This window comes from Culicoides brevitarsis, chromosome 2 (assembly GCF_036172545.1).
Source record: "Culicoides brevitarsis isolate CSIRO-B50_1 chromosome 2, AGI_CSIRO_Cbre_v1, whole genome shotgun sequence".
Lineage (NCBI taxonomy): Eukaryota > Metazoa > Arthropoda > Insecta > Diptera > Ceratopogonidae > Culicoides > Culicoides brevitarsis.
Genome location: NC_087086.1, coordinates 36112646 through 36133447, shown reverse-complemented (window position 1 = coordinate 36133447; position 20802 = coordinate 36112646). Strand labels below are relative to the sequence as shown.

Genomic DNA, 20802 nt, shown 5'->3' with positions numbered 1-20802 from the left:
AAAAGTAATTAATTTTTAATTAATTTAATTTAAATTATAAAACAAATTATTAGTTCTGAATTTTTTTTTTATAATTTAATAAATTTTAAAAAATTATATATTTTTTGAATTTAATTAAAAAAAAAATTATTAAATTTTAATTTAAATTCATAAATATTTACTAATTAAATAATAAATTATTATAAAAATTAAAATTAATTAATAATTTTTTAATCAATTATATATTTTTTTTTTTTAATTTTTAAATTAATTTTTTTAAATAAATTACTTCAAATTTTTTTTTAATTTAAAAAAAATAAATTAAATTAAATTATTAAAACAAAAAATAAAAATATATTTTAATTCAATAATTTTTTTTCATAAAATTAAAAAATAACGAAATTAATATCAGAAAAATGAAATCAAAATTTTATTTATAATTTTTAAACAATTAAATTATTTTTTAATTTTATTTTGTATTATTTATTTTTTTATTTTAATTTAAAATAATTCTTTAAAATACTAAAATTTGAAAAATTCAATAATTAAATGAATTATAATTAAAATTTTAAATAATTTTTTTTTTTTCAAAAAAATAAATTTTTTTCTTCTACAATTCCATCGAACATTTCAATTAAATATTTTACGAATACAATAAATTTTGATTCTATCGACTTTGATTAATATTTACAATTTTTAACTTTTTTTTTAAATAAAATATTTTGTTTATGAGACATAACATTAAATAGGTACTCAGAGGAAATCAGTCTTTTATGCTCCCAATTAACAAAAATAATTAATTAATAATTTTTGACGACATTTTCTTGCGATTTTTGTATGGCTGAGTGACAAAAACCGCAATGCAAGTCATCAAAAATTTAAAATAAAATAATTTAAAATTAATTATTTTCATCGACTTGGCTTTCATTGTTTTTTGTATATTTTTGACATTAATTAATAATTTTAGAGATTTTATTAAAAATATTTTTTTACTCTTTTCTGCTATTTTTCTCTTCTACTTTTTAGATTTTCCATCAAAAAATACCGTTTTGATATAGATTTATATTTTTTTAAATTTTTTTCTTAAAATATGTAAGTTTGATTTTTCGGTCGACATGGCTCAGAGTATAGTTTTAAAATAGATTTTCTCTGTGTTTTCCTTGAATAAATAGTAAAATTCTCTTTTTTTAAATATTTTTTTTGATAAAATTTTTCTACAATTTGTTTGATATAATTTTTTTCATCGACATTTGTTTCTCTAACTTCCATAATTTGAAATATTTTTCAAGTCGAAGCTTAACTTTTTTTTTCGTTTCATACATGATTTCATCGTGAATTTCTACTTTTTTTTACATTTTCATAATTATCTTCGTTGAAGTTGGGGCTGGCGTACAAATATCTCCAACGATTGCTTTTGCGCTCGTATTTGCCACAGAATCGCCCGTTTCGCAATATCCCATCACAGTGCCCGTCGCACAATCTGAGAATAAATTTGGAATTTGCACAGAAACGCCTGAAATTGTCACGAGAACCCCGAAAATCACAAGACCCAAAGCGGGAAGTTTTTCTCGACTGAACAGGGAATGCGGCTCAAGTTGAATAAATGCCAAGCCGGGAAGGATGTAAGCCAGGGGAATTGCTGCAAGGAGACCCTGAAAAGAAAAAATAAAGGTAAAAATTATTTTTTTTTATTAAAAAATTAAACGAAAATTTTTTTCATGAAAAAAATAATTTTAAATTTAATTAAAAAATTTTATTCATTACAAAATTTTTTTTTTCTTAAAAAAAAAAATTAAATAATTTTAAATAAAATTAAATAATTAAAAAAAAAATAAATTTTAAATAATTAAATTGATAAAAAATTTATTCAATAATTTTATGAATTCGCATTTAAAAATAAATAAATTAATTAAATAATAAAATAAAATTTAATAAAATCTTTTAAAAATTATTAAATTTTAATTAAAAATTGATAAACAATTTTTTTTCTAAAAACTAAAAATAAAAATTTTTTTATTAAGAAAATTAAAATTTTATCAATTTAAAAATAAAAAAAAATTCTTTAAAAAACTCACATTTAACTCCAAAATGGGTCCCAAACAATCCGTTCCAGGCGAAATAATGAAAGCGAGAAAAACAATCACGAGCGTTATGATCACGGAATTTTCCTCATCCTCTTCTCCTGTCTCTTCGGTGGGATCTTTTGGCTTCTCAAGCGTCGTTGTAGGATCATGTGCCTTAAAACGCTCCAACTGAGTACGAACAATCTGACAAAAAAAAATTAAAAAAATTTTAATATCACGGATAATCCTTTCCTTGACCCTTTTTTCCGCCCAAACACGACAAAAAATGACATTTAAATAAAATTTCACGTCGCAACGCGAATAATTATTTACCTCTCTCGCCACGAAGCATTCAATTGGAAACGTAAGCAAAATTGATATTGAAAATGCGACTCGTGACAAATTCATCAAATCATCGTACCAGCAATAATTTTCGAGCAAATCTCCTGTGAAATGAGAAAAATTCATGAAAAATTTTGTGATCGTTTTACGAAATTTCCTCCTCGCGAACCTTGGGACAACGCGCGGAACGTTGCGTAGCCCGCCAAGCCAAAAAGCGCCGAAATAATTAATGCAAATCCAACTGAAATATGGGTGACATGTTGCCATAATTCAAGCGATGCGTTTCGCATACTCTGATAAACCAGAAATGTGTTGTGATGACACATGAACGCTAAACGAAAATTGGAATTCATGAAAAATTTATCAGGCAAAACACGGAGAGGAAAAAAAATCTTACCAAAGGCAAACACTCCGATCGCCGGAACGACATCAAAATGCATCACTCGCCATGATTCGGGCGTATCTTTGCTGTGTGCGATGATTGAAAATAAACAAACACAAAAGTTACGACAAACGCAAAATTAATTGACCAAAAAGTTTTTACACGAGAAAAAAAATCACTTTTTTTTGGAAAAATGATGAACGATAAAATTTATGTCGCAAACTCTGTCCTTTTTATGATGAAGTATATGGAGAGTAGATTGTCGTGGGAATTTGGACAAGTGTTCTCATGCAGCATCCCATCAACAACATTTGAATGAAGTACATAGTTAATGGACTTGTCTACATGTTTTTTTTGCGTCGTGAAATTTTTCGATTTTTGTCTCTTGATTTATTTGAAAACAAAAATTATTAAAAAATTAAAAAAAAATAAATAAAAAATTAAATTAAAAAATAAATAAAAAATTTTGATAAATTTTTATCCATTAGGAGCAAGATTTGACAAAAATGGCTTTGCCACAGTTTTTGACACAGTTTTTTTGTTCTTGATTTAGTTTTCAAAACAAAACTATGTCAAAGGAAAAATTTTTTTCAGTTTCAATTTTTTAAAATAAAATGATTAAAAATGATATTTGACAAAAATTGCTTTGACACAGTTTTTGACACAGTTTTTTTGTTCTTGATTTAGTTTTCAAAATAAAACTTTCAAAGAAAAAATTTTTTTTCAGTTTCAATTTTTTGGCATTTTGAGTTGCAAAATGAAAAAATTAATTTGGAAAGATTTGAAAAAATTTTTGACACAGTTTTTTTTTTCAAAATAAAACTGTTCTTTTTTTTCAGTTTCATTTAGTTTTCAAAAAATTTAAAAATGATAAATTAGAGCCTTCTGACTATTTTGACAAAAATTAAAGTTTCAATTTTTTGGCAGTTTTGAGTTAAAAAATTAAATTAAAAAATTTTTATTTTGAAGCAAGATTTGACCAAAATTGCTTTGACACAGTTTTTGACATAGTTTTTCTCTTGATTTAGTTTTCAAAATAAAACTGTGTCAAAGAAAAAATTTTTTTTCAGTTTCAATTTTTTGGCAGTTTTGAGTTGCAAAATGATTAAAAATGATTTAATTTTTAAATTTACCTTAAAAAAATTTTTGACAAACATAGTTTTTCTCTTGAAAAAAATTTTTTAAAAATGATAAATTAGAGCCCTCTGACAAATTTTTATCCATTTGGAGTAAGATTTGACAAAAATTGCTTTGACACAGTTTTTGACATAGTTTTTCTCTTGATTTAGTTTTCAAAATAAAACTGTGTCAAAGAAAAAATTTTTTTTCAGTTTCAATTTTTTGGCAGTTTTGAGTTGCAAAATGATTAAAAATGATAAATTAGAGCCTTCTGACAAATTTTTATCCATTTGGAGTAAGATTTGACAAAAATTGCTTTGACACAGTTTTTGACATAGTTTTTCTCTTGATTTAGTTTTCAAAATAAAACTGTGTCAAAGAAAAAATTTTTTTTCAGTTTCAATTTTTTGGCAGTTTTGAGTTGCAAAATGATTAAAAATGATAAATTAGAGCCTTCTGACAAATTTTTATCCATTTGGAGTAAGATTTGACAAAAATTGCTTTGACACAGTTTTTGACATAGTTTTTCTCTTGATTTAGTTTTCAAAATAAAACTGTGTCAAAGAAAAAATTTTTTTTCAGTTTCAATTTTTTGGCAGTTTTGAGTTGCAAAATGATTAAAAATGATAAATTAGAGCCTTCTGACAAATTTTTATCCATTTGGAGTAAGATTTGACAAAAATTGCTTTGACACAGTTTTTGACATAGTTTTTCTCTTGATTTAGTTTTCAAAATAAAACTGTGTCAAAGAAAAAATTTTTTTTCAGTTTCAATTTTTTGGCAGTTTTGAGTTGCAAAATGATTAAAAATGATAAATTAGAGCCTTCTGACAAATTTTTATCCATTTGGAGCAAGATTTGACAAAAATTGCTTTGACACAGTTTTTGACATAGTTTTTCTCTTGATTTAGTTTTCAAAATAAAACTGTGTCAAAGAAAAAATTTTTTTTCAGTTTCAATTTTTTGGCAGTTTTGAGTTGCAAAATGATTAAAAATGATAAATTAGAGCCTTCTGACAAATTTTTATCCATTTGGAGTAAGATTTGACAAAAATTGCTTTGACACAGTTTTTGACATAGTTTTTCTCTTGATTTAGTTTTCAAAATAAAACTGTGTCAAAGAAAAAATTTTCAGTTTCAATTTTTTGGTAGTTTTGAGTTATAAAATGATTAAAAATGATAAATTAGAGCCTTCTGACAAATTTTTATCCATTTGGAGTAAGATTTGACAAAAATTGCTTTGACACAGTTTTTGACATAGTTTTTCTCTTGATTTAGTTTTCAAAATAAAACTGTGTCAAAGAAAAAATTTTTTTTCAGTTTCAATTTTTTGGCAGTTTTGAGTTGCAAAATGATTAAAAATGATAAATTAGAGCCTTCTGACAAATTTTTATCCATTTGGAGTAAGATTTGACAAAAATTGCTTTGACACAGTTTTTGACACAGTTTTTGACATAGTTTTTCTCTTGATTTAGTTTTCAAAATAAAACTATGTCAAAGAAAAAATTTTTTTTCAGTTTCAATTTTTTGGCAGTTTTGAGTTATAAAATGATTAAAAATGATAAATTAGAGCCCTCTGACAAATTTTTATCCATTTGGAGTAAGATTTGAATTAGAGCCTTCTGACAAATTTCAATCCATTTGGAGCAAGATTTGACAATTGCTTTGACACAGTTTTTGACATAGTTTTTCTCTTGATTTAGTTTTCAAAATAAAACTGTGTCAAAGAAAAAATTTTTTTTCAGTTTCAATTTTTTGGCAGTTTTGAGTTGCAAAATGATTAAAAATGATAAATTAGAGCCTTCTGACAAATTTTTATCCATTTGGAGTAAGATTTGACAAAAATTGCTTTGACACAGTTTTTGACATAGTTTTTCTCTTGATTTAGTTTTCAAAATAAAACTGTGTCAAAGAAAAAATTTTTTTTCAGTTTCAATTTTTTGGCAGTTTTGAGTTGCAAAATGATTAAAAATGATAAATTAGAGCCTTCTGACAAATTTTTATCCATTTGGAGTAAGATTTGACAAAAATTGCTTTGACACAGTTTTTGACATAGTTTTTCTCTTGATTTAGTTTTCAAAATAAAACTGTGTCAAAGAAAAAATTTTTTTTCAGTTTCAATTTTTTGGCAGTTTTGAGTTGCAAAATGATTAAAAATGATAAATTAGAGCCTTCTGACAAATTTTTATCCATTTGGAGTAAGATTTGACAAAAATTGCTTTGACACAGTTTTTGACATAGTTTTTCTCTTGATTTAGTTTTCAAAATAAAACTGTGTCAAAGAAAAAATTTTTTTTCAGTTTCAATTTTTTGGCAGTTTTGAGTTGCAAAATGATTAAAAATGATAAATTAGAGCCTTCTGACAAATTTTTATCCATTTGGAGTAAGATTTGACAAAAAATTGCTTTGACACAGTTTTTGACACAGTTTTTGACATAGTTTTTCTCTTGATTTAGTTTTCAAAATAAAACTGTGTCAAAGAAAAAATTTTTTTTCAGTTTCAATTTTTTGGCAGTTTTGAGTTGCAAAATGATTAAAAATGATAAATTAGAGCCTTCTGACAAATTTTTATCCATTTGGAGTAAGATTTGACAAAAATTGCTTTGACACAGTTTTTGACATAGTTTTTCTCTTGATTTAGTTTTCAAAATAAAACTGTGTCAAAGAAAAAATTTTTTTTCAGTTTCAATTTTTTGGCAGTTTTGAGTTGCAAAATGATTAAAAATGATAAATTAGAGCCTTCTGACAAATTTTTATCCATTTGGAGTAAGATTTGACAAAAATTGCTTTGACACAGTTTTTGACATAGTTTTTCTCTTGATTTAGTTTTCAAAATAAAACTGTGTCAAAGAAAAAATTTTTTTTCAGTTTCAATTTTTTGGCAGTTTTGAGTTATAAAATGATTAAAAATGATAAATTAGAGCCTTCTGACAAATTTTTATCCATTTGGAGCAAGATTTGACAAAAATTGCTTTGACACAGTTTTTGACATAGTTTTTCTCTTGATTTAGTTTTCAAAATAAAACTGTGTCAAAGAAAAAATTTTTTTTCAGTTTCAATTTTTTGGCAGTTTTGAGTTGCAAAATGATTAAAAATGATAAATTAGAGCCTTCTGACAAATTTTTATCCATTTGGAGTAAGATTTGACAAAAATTGCTTTGACATGCCCTTTTTTTCACCAAAATTTTTGACACAGTTTTTGACATAGTTTTTCTCTTGATTTAGTTTTCAAAACAAAACTATGTCAAAGAAAAAAATTTTTTTCAGTTTCAATTTTTTGGCAGTTTTGAGTTAAAAAATGATTAAAAATGATAAATTAGAGCCTTCTGACAAATTTTTATCCATTTGAAGCAAGATTTGACAAAAATTGCTTTGACACAGTTTTTGACACAGTTTTTGATTTAGTTTTTCTCTTGATTTAGTTTTCAAAACAAAACTATGTCAAAGAAAAATTTTTTTTTCAGTTTCAACTTTTTAGCAGTTTTTAACAACTTTTTAGCAAAAAAATATTATTTAATATAAATTTATTTAAATATTTTTTTTAATTTAATTCTTTTAAAAATATATGAAGGGCTGAAAGGATAAATCGCACATACGCACTTTTTGGCCAAATTGAGTTAAGAATGAGTAAATATGCGGGAAAACGAGTACTTTACGATACAATAAGAAAATTTCAAAATTTGATCGAAAATGTGTGATTTATTGCAATATGCCAGATCGCACATATGCAAACGGGTAAAAAGTCAAATTTTCAAATTGTTCCAAATTAATTTTTTTCAACTTTTTTGTGTTCTTTATACTTTTTTAAGACATAAAAAGTCATTTTGAACCAAATATTTCAATAAAACATTGACATTAGAAGACCTTAAAAATCTCATTTTTTGCTTCATATGTGCGATGTATCCTTTTTTTAGATAAAAATTTCCCAAAACGCCTCCTTATTGTTGAGGTAGGAAATTTTTAAGCATGAAAATCGGTTTTATTGACCACAAATTAGTAAATATAAGCTCAAACATCAAGAAAATATGTAAAAATCAAGTTTTACAGCTCAAAAACAGAGAAAAACTTAAAATCGCTTTTTCTCAGTTTGTCAAAAAGTGCGTATGTGCGATTTATCCTTTCAGCCCTTCATATTGAAACTGGAATATTTAAACAATAAAAAAGGATTAAATAATTCTAAAAATTTAAATATTTAATAAAGTAGCAGAGGTTAAAATAAAAAAAAAATTATTTTAATTTTTAAAAAAATTAAAAAAATAATCAGTTAAAAAATAAATTTAAATAATAATTTTTACTATTTTTTTTAATTTTGTATTTTTATTTTTTAATTTTTTTTTTTAATTTAAATAATTTTTAAAACTTTAAAAATTAAAAAAAATATTTTAAAAAAATTATTAAATTTTTCATAAATTTTATCGTTCAATTTTTGAGAAAAAAAAATCGATAAAAACTTTATTTATGACACAAACTCTCACAATAAACAATTATTTTCATTTAAAATCATGAACTATAAAAGATGAGAGGGATAAGGAATAATTAAGAAAAATCTGTCCAACTCAGATATAAATTTATTTATGATTAATTTAATTTAATTTCCTCTTAAGATTAATTAAGTTCGTTTGCAAAATATTTTGCTTGGTAGGTAGTACAGAGGCGTACGTTACAGAAAATAATTGCATAAAGGAGTCTTATTTAAAAAGTTTTCACTTCTTTTGAGGACTTTTTCAACTTTGGGGCGTTATTCATTTTGATAAAGGTTACTCTTGTTTGAATTTTTTTAAGTGTTTCTTTAATTATTTTTTTTTTATAACAGCTTTAAAGATGCGAAAAATATTTTTTATTAAAGCCTAACAATAAAATAATAAAAAAAATATAAATTCAACATTTATCTCGAATCCCATTCAATCAAAAATTTAAATTTTCCCACAGCAACCATTTTTGGTCAATTAATTGGACAAAATTTTCCCGATAAAACTCGATAATAACCGCACTTGTGAACGATTTCCCATTAAAAAAAAAAATTAAAAAGTGTCAAAAAAGTACTTACACCATGCTGTAATCGCCGGATATCAACTTATAAATGACACACAATAAAATGAAGACGACACAAGCGAGACTCACAAAACTCGCCTTTGCCAATCGCGAGACATTTTTGTACAAGCAAAGCGGCACCGTCACACATAACGTCACAATAAAGACAACGCCGAGTCGCACAGCTCCCATTGACTGCCCCAAACCTGGTATCAGACGCACAAGAACCTTGGAAAGTGTGTCGCCGACAACGACGTTGTACGAAATCATCGCTGAAAAAAAAAGTTTTGAAAAATTTGTGATATAATTTTTAATTGTTATGGCAGAAAAAAGTACAAGTTGCTGTTAATTAGTAAATAAATATAAATTTAGTTCTTTGGGGTTGGAAACAATTTTCGAAAAACAAGAGCGTACTCGTTTAGGTGCAATTAATGTGCTCTCATGAGAAAAATTAACATACGGCAACACATCTGCGTGAATGAGTTAACATTATTTCGCAATCAGAGGAGCTTTTGTCGTTTTTTTTTGCTGGGAGTTGACTCAAATACGAAGAAATTATGGCGGCATTGTTGTTAAAGAGTTGTTGTTGCTACTTCGTATAAATTAATTGAAATTTATGTGGCATTTTAAATTTTACACCTGTACTTTTCATTGCTCGTTTCGCAAGTTAAACACGGAGAACGATACGAGCTATAATAATCATGATAACAATCATTAATGTTTCGGGGTGAGAAAAAGGCGACATTGAGGAAACGAATTATTGACATAAGCGGATAGTTCATAATTGAAAAGTACCTGACGTTTCCATCGGATGTGTAAGTGTTGAGATTTTTAACAGAAATTGAGACCCTTGAAAATTTAAATAAGACCCCTGAGGTTTTTAAAGAGACCATTGAAGGATCTAAAAAGACCCCTGAGGTTATAAAATTGACCTTTGAGGTTTATAGAGAGACCCTTGAAGTTTTCAATTAGACCCTTGAGGTTTAAAAAGAGACGCTTGAAGTTTCATTATTGACCCCTGAGGTTTGAAAAGAGACCCTTGAAGTTTCAAATAAGACCCTTGAGGTTTATAAAAAGACACTTGAAGTTTTCAATTAGACCCCTGAGGTTTAAAAAGAGACCCTTGAAGTTTCAAATAAGACCCTTGAGGTTTATAAAAAGACCCTTGAAGTTTTCAATTAGACCCTTGAGGTTTGAAAAGAGACCCTTAAAGTTTCAAATAAGACCCTTGAGGTTTTAAAAGAGACCCTGGAGGTTTTAAAAGGAACCCTTGAAGTTTTAAAATTGACCTCTGAGGCTTAGAAAGAGACCCTTGAAGTTTTAAATGAGACCCCTGTGGATTCGAAAAAGACCCTTGAAGTTTTTAAATTGACCTCTGAGGCTTAGAAAGAGACCCTTGAAGTTTTAAATGAGACCCCTGTGGATTCGAAAAAGACCCTTGAAGTTTTAAAATTGACCTCTGAGGCTTAGAAAGAGACCCTTGAAGTTTCAAATGAGACCCCTGAGGATTCAAAAGAGACCCTTGAAGTTGCTGAATTGACCTTTGAGGTTTTGAAAGAGACACTTGATGTTTCAAATAAGACCCTTGAGGTTTCAAAAGAAACAAATTGAAAAGATTTCCTTTCTTCTAAGTAAAACTTAAATATTTACAGTACGTTTAAAATTCAAAATGCCACAATTCTCATGAAAACGCCTCTTATTTAATTTAAAACTCAACTCAAACAAATTCACTATTTATAACGAACCTCCATCAAAAACACACGAAAAAAAGGTGCAAATTTTAATGTCAACCCACGTAAAACAGAAACGTTCGTCATTTCATCGCGAGCAAAAACTTTCGAGCACGTAATTAAAAGACACTTTGGAAATTTTGTGAAAAACGATCCTCCGTTTGTGAAATGCGAAACTAAACAAATAAATTGCTCTTCTCTTGAATAACTCACCCAAGAACGGATACATGAACTGCAACAATAAAAGTAAATAATATCCCCATTTGCCATAAGCAGCTTCCATGATGCCGGGATAGTTGAATCTTCCGCACATGTGACCACATTGAATCTGAAAAAAACAGTTTGTTGATGAAAAAAAATTTTTTTTTGGAACAACGGAAGACTTACCATCAACACTAACGAGTAGTCTGTTATCACAGCAACGAGAATTAGTAAAAGTAATCCTAAGCCAAAGCCAGCACGATGCAAGGCATAGGGGATGCCAATTACGCCGCTGCCAACGATGCTGTTTATGTAATTGAATGATGCTTGACGGAGTGACGATAATTGTGTGGATGAGTTGTTGTCATCCTGTGAAGAAGAAAAACGAGTCAAACGCACGCTTTTGCGCTCAATTAATCGAGTTTCCGTTCCGCATTTTATTTATTTATTATTTTTGTGCCAAACGCTCGTGACGGAGATATTGAACTCTCTCCCATAAATTATTCATAAGAAGTTGATGATGATGATGATGAAAACAGGATGTCTCGTTCTTTTCACATTCTTCTTTTTTTTCTCATCATTCCACATTTTTCCATTATCTACTTGCAATCCTTGTTGTTGTGGAACATTTAACAAGAAAATTTAATTCGTTTTGTTCTTCTCTCGGAGAGGAAATTTAGAATGCTAGCAGCATGCATTGTGAAATTTAATTTAAGTGTGTAATTGTAATGCTTGAGCAATTATTGTCGTGTTTGATCAAAAATTGTTCCGACACATGTGACTTTTGTTCTCTAATTCCGAGAATTCGATGCAGCATGGAGGAAAAGTTAAAGCTTTCATGGAGAGGATCAAAGTAGTCGTATGAAAGAAACTCGTTCAAAGAAGGGTTCTTAAGCTGCTTTTGAAAGAAAAAGGCTTTTAAGGGAATAAAGTAACATAATTTTTAATAGAAAAGTTGAAAGGAAAGAGCATCTTCATTTAACAGGTAAGTTTTAAACTTAAAATGAACTATTTTTTTATAATAAAAAGTTTAAGTCGTTCACGTAAGAGTTTTTTCTTTAACTTAAGTCACAAAGAGCATCTTCTTAAGTAAATAAAAGTAACTCTTTGTGACTTAAGGAAAAGAAAAAAATTTTACGTAATTGACTTAAACTTTTCGACTAAAAAACAGGGCTGTAAAACTTATTAAGTCAAAACTTTTTGACTTAAGCTTAAGTTTTTTCTTAAGTTTCTAAAGTCTTTTAAGTTTGACTTAAGCTCTTAAGTTTTTTCTTAAGTTTCTTAAGTCTTTTAAGTTTGACTTAATTTAAGTTGTTCTTAAACTTAAACATTTGAATATTGACTTATTTCAACTTATTCTAAAACTTAAGCTTCAAAAGCCTATTAATTTTGAAGCTTAAGTTTTAGAATAAGTTTAAGTTAAAGAATATCTTGAGTTAAGTCAAACTTAAGAGACTTAAGTCAAAATTAAAAAAAAAATTAAGTTTAAGTCATAAATTTTTGCAGCCCTGAGAAAAGTTATTTTTAAAAATTTTTAAAAATAAGTTTTAATTTAAAACTTTCGCAATAACTGAAAAGTCTAAAAACTGAAGACTTTTTTAAATCTAAATTTCTAAAACCACGTGACCTAATTCATCAAACAGAGCAACCACAAAAATAATCTTTTATCTCACATTACCTTAAATCCACAAAAGAACCACTTACTTTATTTTCAAGTTCACCAAAAAAGCATGAACACGCTAAAAAAGTAAACTTTGAAACTTCTTCTATCAGTATTTTGAGTACACTTTACCTACTATACTCTGATTCAACGAGAACATCATATTTCATCTTTTTTCACATACCAAACACACGTCAAGAGTACGAGACAATCATCCAACCAATTTCTCATCTATCTTCTCTATCTAGCAACATAAATCTAAAAAAAAATCACCTGAACTTGATACAACAGGTACAGCAACAATGCACTTGATTTTTTTCCATTTTTCCAAGTGAGTGTTTCGCATCGAGTTGAATTTTAAATCAAATTTATTTAGTATTCTACTTTTTTATTTTGCAAACCAGAGTCTATTTAAATGAAATCTGGCAAAGCATTTCTATAAGAGATAAAGTTCGAGTTTATTTAAGGTGTAGAAAAATATTTTGATTGGAAAGAAAAGTCGACATGTAGGATATGGGAACTGCTTGAAAATGATAGTAATTTAGTAAATTATTAGTCATTCCGCCTGAATGAATGAATAAAGAACGAACAACTTCCTACACTAATGACACAAATTGAATGTGAGTTGAGGAAAATCGCTATTTTGCTCTTTTTTCGTTACAAAAGGCGAGAATTCGATAAATTGTGAATGAAATCCTTTCGACGCCTACACAACAAACATTTTATTTTTTACAATGAAACGACGTGTAATTATACTTTCTTCTATTTTTCCTTTCGTTTTTCGAGAGATTCTTTCCGTGTTATCTATTCGCCCAACGTAAAACTTTAATTCAAAAAACATTTCAATAATCACGTTTCGCACATAATTGAATTAAAAGTAGGAGAAACTTTGTCTCTGAGTACTGGCAGATGATGCTTCGTGTGAAATCATCAACCCCTTTTTGTATTTCCAAGTATTTACATTGTTTTGCGTATCTTTTGAAAAAAGACTTTAGAATATAGACGAGAAAAGTTGTGCAAATTGTATTGAGAATAAATAATAAAATAGTGTCCCACTTTAGATTTTCTTTTGTGTCGGGTAGAAACTTAATTTACCGTTTCTTCTCCGAATATGTCAAGGTCGCCATGTACTATTTATGGTCTGGAATGCAATTTTATTTTTTCGAATTTGAATATTGTTGCTCCAGCAGAGACAAAAAAAATCTTTCCTGCAGAAAAATCCCCTATCGTTTTGTCTTTCATTAACTTTCTTGTCTTTTCTTCGATAAGAAGGCAACGTTCCCCATAAAAAGGTTCATTTAATTTTCGTTGTTAGATTTCATCACGTTCTTACGTTTATGCCATAGCAACATGCAGACAGCAGCAGACAAAAGATATTATCAGTAGACACAATCAAAAATATTTTAATATCTCTCCATGTGTGGCATGCAGTACAAGGAACACGTAAGTTGTAAAAAAAATTCTATAATGATATTACGACATGACACCGTTTAAAGTTAAATTTTAATCCTTTTTTCTTATGGCAAAATTTATTTTCATTTCAGTTTAAACCTGTAAAAAATGACTATTATCACTGTAATTATTTATTTTTATTACAGCACAGATGCTTTCATTGTCTTTTTCATAAGGCACAAGACAAAGGGAAATCATGTAAATTGGATGACCTATAAGGAAATCTACTTCCTTTGGTTGGAATTGGTTGTAAGAACAAAAGTTACATAAGATCTTTATTTCACTTTGTAGATTAAAATGTTAAATTTTGGACAGGAAAGGGAGACAAAAGGTCCAAAACCGGAACTTGTTGCGTTGGTGTTAATGGACAAAACGTAAATTGGTCAAAAAGAAAGACTTTGTCAAAGAATTAATGAGATTCGACGTGAGCGCTTTTTCTCATATGTTTAGAGTTTTCTATATGGTAAGTATGAGAATTTTTTAGATTTTCTAATTAAATATTTAATATTTCTTTCATTTTAGTTAATTTTCTCAGAAGAGTCAACATTTTTACATTTTCTACTTAATGTGCTACAAAATATTGATATAAAAGGTCTGAGAAACAATTTGCCATCACAAAAAACATTTCAATGGAATGATGTCGAACATACGTTTAAATTATAAAGATAACGCATAAACCAAATACCTTGGAAAAACAATTTATAAGTTGATGTACCATCAGCTCGAATTTTTTAATAGCTAATTCTCTCACTGGTTTTTAAATCAAGACTGAAAAAGGCTCTTAGAAGAATTGAACAACAAGTTAAAAAACAAAAATGAAGTAAAATTTGTATTCGTGAGCTTTTAAGTCCTCAAGTAAAGAGAGAAACTCAATAACAGCCTTTGTCAACAACCGACTGCGATCATTGTTCGGTTTGTGCTTTTAGTCACACGATGTAAAAACGTCGGAAATCATGAACTTGCTTATCTAGAGAACTTACTAAAAATAGTTTACTAAAAATAACATTTTCTTTTATAGAAGAACAAGAATCAAGGAAATGTGTTTCTTAATCTCACTATATATTCAATATTATTCATTCTATTTTCTTTGGGATCTTAATTCAAATCCCTGAAAAATTTTTATTCATTTTGGATTTTTTAAACCTCTCACATTTAAAATTTGATTTATTTAATTTATTTTATAAATTTGATTTTAAATTTTAAACTAAGATGAAACCTCTTGACTGTTTAATTCATTAAACGGACAGACATAGAAAATCCATTTAATACAAAATTTTTCTAAAAATGTTTTTTAACAAAAATTACTTCATTTTACCCATTAATATACAATACAAAGGTCTCATCTTTTCATTCAATATGAAAAATACACGAGAATAGAAAAAAAACTTTCCTATCCGAATAGAAAAGTTTCGCATTTTTTTTAAACTTTCCGAAACAACATTAGTTTCTTTTTTTTTTCCTTGTTTCACTTAGATACTGCTAATGACACAATGACACATTTATAATATTTGTTGTAGATTTAAAAGTTTTCTTTCTCTTGTTCACTTGTTCTTAGATTTTTTTTCCTCTGTAGTGTAAGTTTATGACAGGAAATTGGAATATAAATAATGAAAAAAGAGAACATCTCAAACGACAAGTTTTCTATGAAAAATAAGGAATTTTTTGGAGACCATCCTTCGTTATCATCATCAACAAAAACTCGAAATTCGTTAAAGTTATTGCCACTTACCTTCATTAGAGTATTTAGGTCATCGAATGCATGTATGTCAACAGAGTCATCGCTCGCCTGCAAAGAAAAACAAGAAAATTTTTGAAAGGAAATAAATTTATCTTAAAAGATGTTTCGAGTAGCACGAAAATGCAACTAAATTGGCGTGAATACGTGCTGTGGGTAGGATGGTTATGAAATATATTTTCAATGGCCATCGTTCTTTTCTCTTGAAAGGTTCGCCATTCTTCACATAAGAAGGGCTCCCATAAACATGAATGAAAATAAAATTATAATGGGTATACGATTGAGTACGGAGAAGCAGAGAGAGATTTAATGGCTAGAAGTCGCCCACGTATTTTGGCACCCACATGAAGTCACAGGATTGCGAAAAAGGACAATTGAGATAAAAACTGACAAAATTTTGACAGAAAAGTTTTGTCAACCATTGAATGATGGGAAATTGTCGTGTCAGGGTGTAATCTGCAACAAAAAAGTTTCGTGAAACTTCACATCGCCTACAGGCGAAGGAAGAAGAAAAATATTCTTACGATTATCGTCATGATATTCCAACGTGCTGCGAATATAAAATGCTCTTGTATTTAATATTTTTTTTTTTTTTTTGCATCATCCTTCTTTTTATTTTTTGTGATATTTATGGAGAGTCGAGTACTTTTTTCTTCTCCTTTATTATATTTTACGGGATATTGAAGGCATTACGAAGTTTGTAGTGAAAAAAAATTATGAAGTGCAAAGAAATCGGTTTTCAATTGCCATAATATCAGATTTTCTTCATAAATTCATATTTTCACGATACAATGAAAGAAGTTGTTGCCCTTAATGTACAGTAAAAAAGACCGACAGACATAAATTGATATTAAATTTAATGAGAAACATCGTTTTAAAGCCGACACATGAATGGATTTATGGCAAAGTTTTTAAAATTTGTTCCGAAAAATCTGGAAAACAATCAAAGAACAATGCCGAGTGATGTCAAAAGCCATGTCAGCACCATTAACTTTCACTTAAAGCGTAAAAAGCATCCCCTTTTCACAAATATTTATTGATTTTTCCCCCCCAAAAAATGCCGAACCTCCGTAAATTTATTATCAAGAACAATAAATAATAACATAAAAGAGACATACTTCAGATCTGCCATCACCCGAACGGAAAATAAGCAAAATATTCGTATGAGGCAAAGCTTTTAAGGAATGTACTGAACATGACATTAGAGTAAATTAGATAAATTTGCTTTCCATTGTGCTGTTGCTCTTTCGTTCAAAAGTGCTTTATCACCGGCATTATTATTATCATTATCATTTGTTTGTCATATCGTTACAACGATCAAAACCGTTCGACCTTTTGTTACAAAAACAAGATATTTATGTACGGAAGTTTGTGTAAACTTTATGAATGATTAATATGTTTGAAATAAAAAAATATATATATTTTGTTGGCAAATGGAAGTGACCGAAACATGAATTTTCAGGTAAATTTAAAAATTTATTTTGATGGATGTCAAAATTTTATTTAAAATTTAATTTTTTTAGGTTTTCAGGTAAAATTCAATTAAATTGATGAGCTTAAAAAAATAATGGAACCGGAATCAAATAAAAAAATTAAATTAAATTAAATTAAATAAAATAAATAAAATAAAATAAAAATAAAAATAAAAATAAAAATAAAAATAAAATAAAAATAAAATAAATTAAAATAAAAATAAAAATAAAAATAAAAATAAAAATAAAAATAAAATAAAAATAAAAATAAAAAATAAAAATAAAATAAAATAAAATAAAATAAAATAAAATAAAATTTTAAATAAAAAAATTAAATTTAAAAAAAAATCTAAAATTTTTTAAAAGGTGTTATTTATGAATCCAAACCAAGCAAAATATTTCAATTTTTCATGATTTTAAGTCTCGAATTAAATTCATTGATTAAAATTCTTGGAAAAAAAAAACTTTAAAAAATTTTTCCTTTAAAGAATCGCGTAACATCTCTGAACTACATCAAAACGAACTTAAGGAAAAAATTACATCAATCAAATTCTAGGTCGTTCAACGTTATTTGCTCATCGCTTCATGATCATATCGCGCCCGTATCCTGATTGACTGCACACGACATCCAAGAGTGTCTTATTACACTTTTTTCCGCTTTCTTCCCGATCTGTGTCAAGAGACTTTATGCCATTTGCATTAAATTGGAAAAAAAATATTCAATGGAGTCGTCTGGTATTTTTCTTTAAAATTAAAAAATACCACAAACATTTTTCTTTTTTTTCTCTATTTTTTCTTTAAATATCGGATGAATTGATTTTTTTTTTGCATTTCCAGAGGGTTTCTTTTCATGACAATTTTCATCTGTTTGCCTCTCGTATTTATTTATTTGTTGCCTTTGCCACAAGGAAATATTATTATTCTGATTATTATCATAAAAGTAAATATTTTCTCGGAAGACGAAGGCAAAAATATGCAGGCACGCATAACGAAAATTCCTTTTAGGGTCGCTATGCTACTTGTCGCATGACAAATTATGATCAATTAGAATGGAACGAGTAAGGACATAAAATTAATTCGTAAAAGGAAAAAAAATGTGACACTTTGAATGAAGAATTTTAATGAAAGGTTGGGTTTTGAACGACTTGAAGATTCATGACCTTTTAATTTAAAAATTAAAAAAAAAATAAATTATTTTTACTTTAATCCGCCCTTAATTAAATATTAATAAAAAATATATGAAAAAAAAAATTAATTTAAATTCAAACAAATAAATAATAGAATTATTTATTTGAAAATTAATAAAATTTTATTTTAAATTTATTTTAATTGAATTAAATAATTTATAAAATTTAAAATAAAATTTTATTCATTTTTTTTTATTTAATTAAATTTAATTCAGTTTTTAAAAAATTACTAAATTATTTAAAAAATTTATTTATTTTTTTTTTTTTAATTTTTTAAACTTCAACATTAACTTAATTTTAATAAAATTTTATTTATTTATTTTATGTTTAATTAAATATAATTTATTTAAAAAAAATTAATGTAAATTTTTTGGTTTTTTAAACTTTTATATTAATAATTTAATTTTCATTTATTTTTTTTTTTTTTTAATTTAATTTAAATTTCGTTTAAAAAAATTTTTTTTTATTTTTTTTGATTATTTGATTCAAATTTAAAAAATTTTTTTATTTTTTTTAAATTATTTATTTTTTTAAATTTTGATTAAAAAATTCACAATTTTTAATTTTAAAAAAATTACAAGAAGATTAATTTTTTTTATTTTAAATAAATAAAACAGATAAATTTATTTATTAATAAAAAAAATATAAATTTTAAATTAAAAAATTCACCAATTTTTTTAAAATCGTTCGTAAATTGAATTTTTATCCAATTTTTCTTATGAAAAAAATTAAAACTTACTTGTCTCTGCAGAATATAACTAAATTCAGTGGCTGTTCCTCGTCTCGCTCCGTTCTCCATTTTTTTTTGCTGCTAATATTTTTTTTTTTCAATAAATTCACTTTTTTAGATTTATTTTTCTATATTTTTTGATGGAAATTTAAATAATTTCTCTTTGTTCTCTCGGCAAAAAGGTTTATCAAAACAATAATTTTTAATATTTATTCAGTTGGTTGTAATTTAAATTTTTATTACAAATTCTATTATCTTTCGGTATATTTTCTTTTTGTGTCTAACTCATGCGTGCATTCACATTTTATCGCCACAAACACACACACGAATGTGACCACAAGGCAATAAAATGCAAGCAGCAAACTATTATGATTTTTCGCAAAATGGGATTTTCCTGTTGATATCGCCTCGTCTCGTCTCGTCGTGTACCACAAACAAAATTTAATGGCCTTTTGCACCGAGAGAGAGGCCAATTTACACAAAACAACAAACTGATTTAATCGAATCACCCGTCGCTCGATGCAAATTTGTCCGAACGGAGGGAAAATTTTTTGCTGCCACGTCTTTACCGCGCGACGACTGATACTGCAATAACTGTTAAAATGAAATAAAATCGCACGAGAAATGGTTTCATTCAGCTGTTGCGCTCTCTCTTTGGGTGTTTTTGCGTGCACGGGAGGGAAATTCACAACAGATGTTCGTTCCGAAGGCGGTTTGTGTGTGTGCCAAAAAGTAAAACGAAAACAATGTTGTTGCTTCGTGCAGACTTTGTGGAACATTGAAACTGGAGTAAGTACAGATACGGCGCGAAAAAGGAGTTCAATGTTAAATGAGCGAGAGAGAGAAAAGTGTCTCTCGACATAATTTCTCTTTTTATCCTGTTGCACGTTGTTCGATGGGAGATGACGAGACATGGGTATGGAGGTTGTTGTGCATTAGGGATAGTAAAAAGTTACTGAATTTTATTAAAATTTAAGGATTTTTTGAAATTTTGATATCAAAAAATTAATTTTTTAAGAAAAATATCACAAAAAAATATTTTTTTTAACCAAAATTTCGAAAAATAAATAATTTTGTTTAATTTTTCCTCAAAAATATTTTAGTAAGGTACAAAAATTACAAATTTTATCTTATTTATTATTTTTAAATATTTAATAATTTACTTAAAAAAAAAATTGATCAACTAAAAAGTTATTTTATTATTAAAATAAATTTTAAAAAATTAAATTCAAATTAACAAAAATTTTTATTTATTTAATTTAAAATTTTAATTTAAAAAAATAAATTGAATTTTAAAATTTTAAATTTTTATATTACATAATTTTTTTTTATTTATTAAGTTTTGATTAGTAAACTAAATTTTTATAAATTTGAAAAAATATTTAGGTAATAATTTATTAAAAAAAATTAATTCAAATTAAAAAAAAAACTAAAATTAAATTATTTTTTATAAATAAAATTTATATTAATTATTAATAAAAAAAATAAGTATTTTTGTAAAATTTAAAAAAAATAAATTTATTTATTAAAATTTATTTTTTAAAAAATATTTAATATTAATTTGTAAAAAATATTTAGAAAAAAATAGTTTTTTAACAAAATTATGGAAAATAGATTTATATTCATGAAAAAAATTTTTTTTGTTGTTGTAAAATTTTAATTAATTTTTTTTTTCAATTAAAATTTATATTTAATTTAATTTTTTTTTAATTTTTATTTAA

At 26.4% G+C, this 20802-nt stretch overlaps 1 protein-coding gene across 1 annotated transcript; it reads right to left on the bottom strand.

Annotated features, from left to right (window-relative positions):
- Positions 1-1328: 1328 nt before the first annotated feature.
- On the bottom strand, positions 1329-19217 carry LOC134829040 (putative sodium-coupled neutral amino acid transporter 11). Its single transcript, XM_063842032.1, has 10 exons — positions 19091-19217; positions 15687-15743; positions 11032-11214; positions 10858-10972; positions 8931-9186; positions 2782-2852; positions 2554-2715; positions 2376-2488; positions 2055-2246; positions 1329-1631 (listed from the first exon to the last, which is right to left on the bottom strand). Exons 1-10 carry the CDS (start codon positions 19148-19150, stop codon positions 1329-1331), a joined length of 1512 nt encoding a protein of 503 aa, XP_063698102.1. The 5' UTR covers positions 19151-19217.
- Between the last annotated feature and the right edge of the window lie 1585 nt (positions 19218-20802).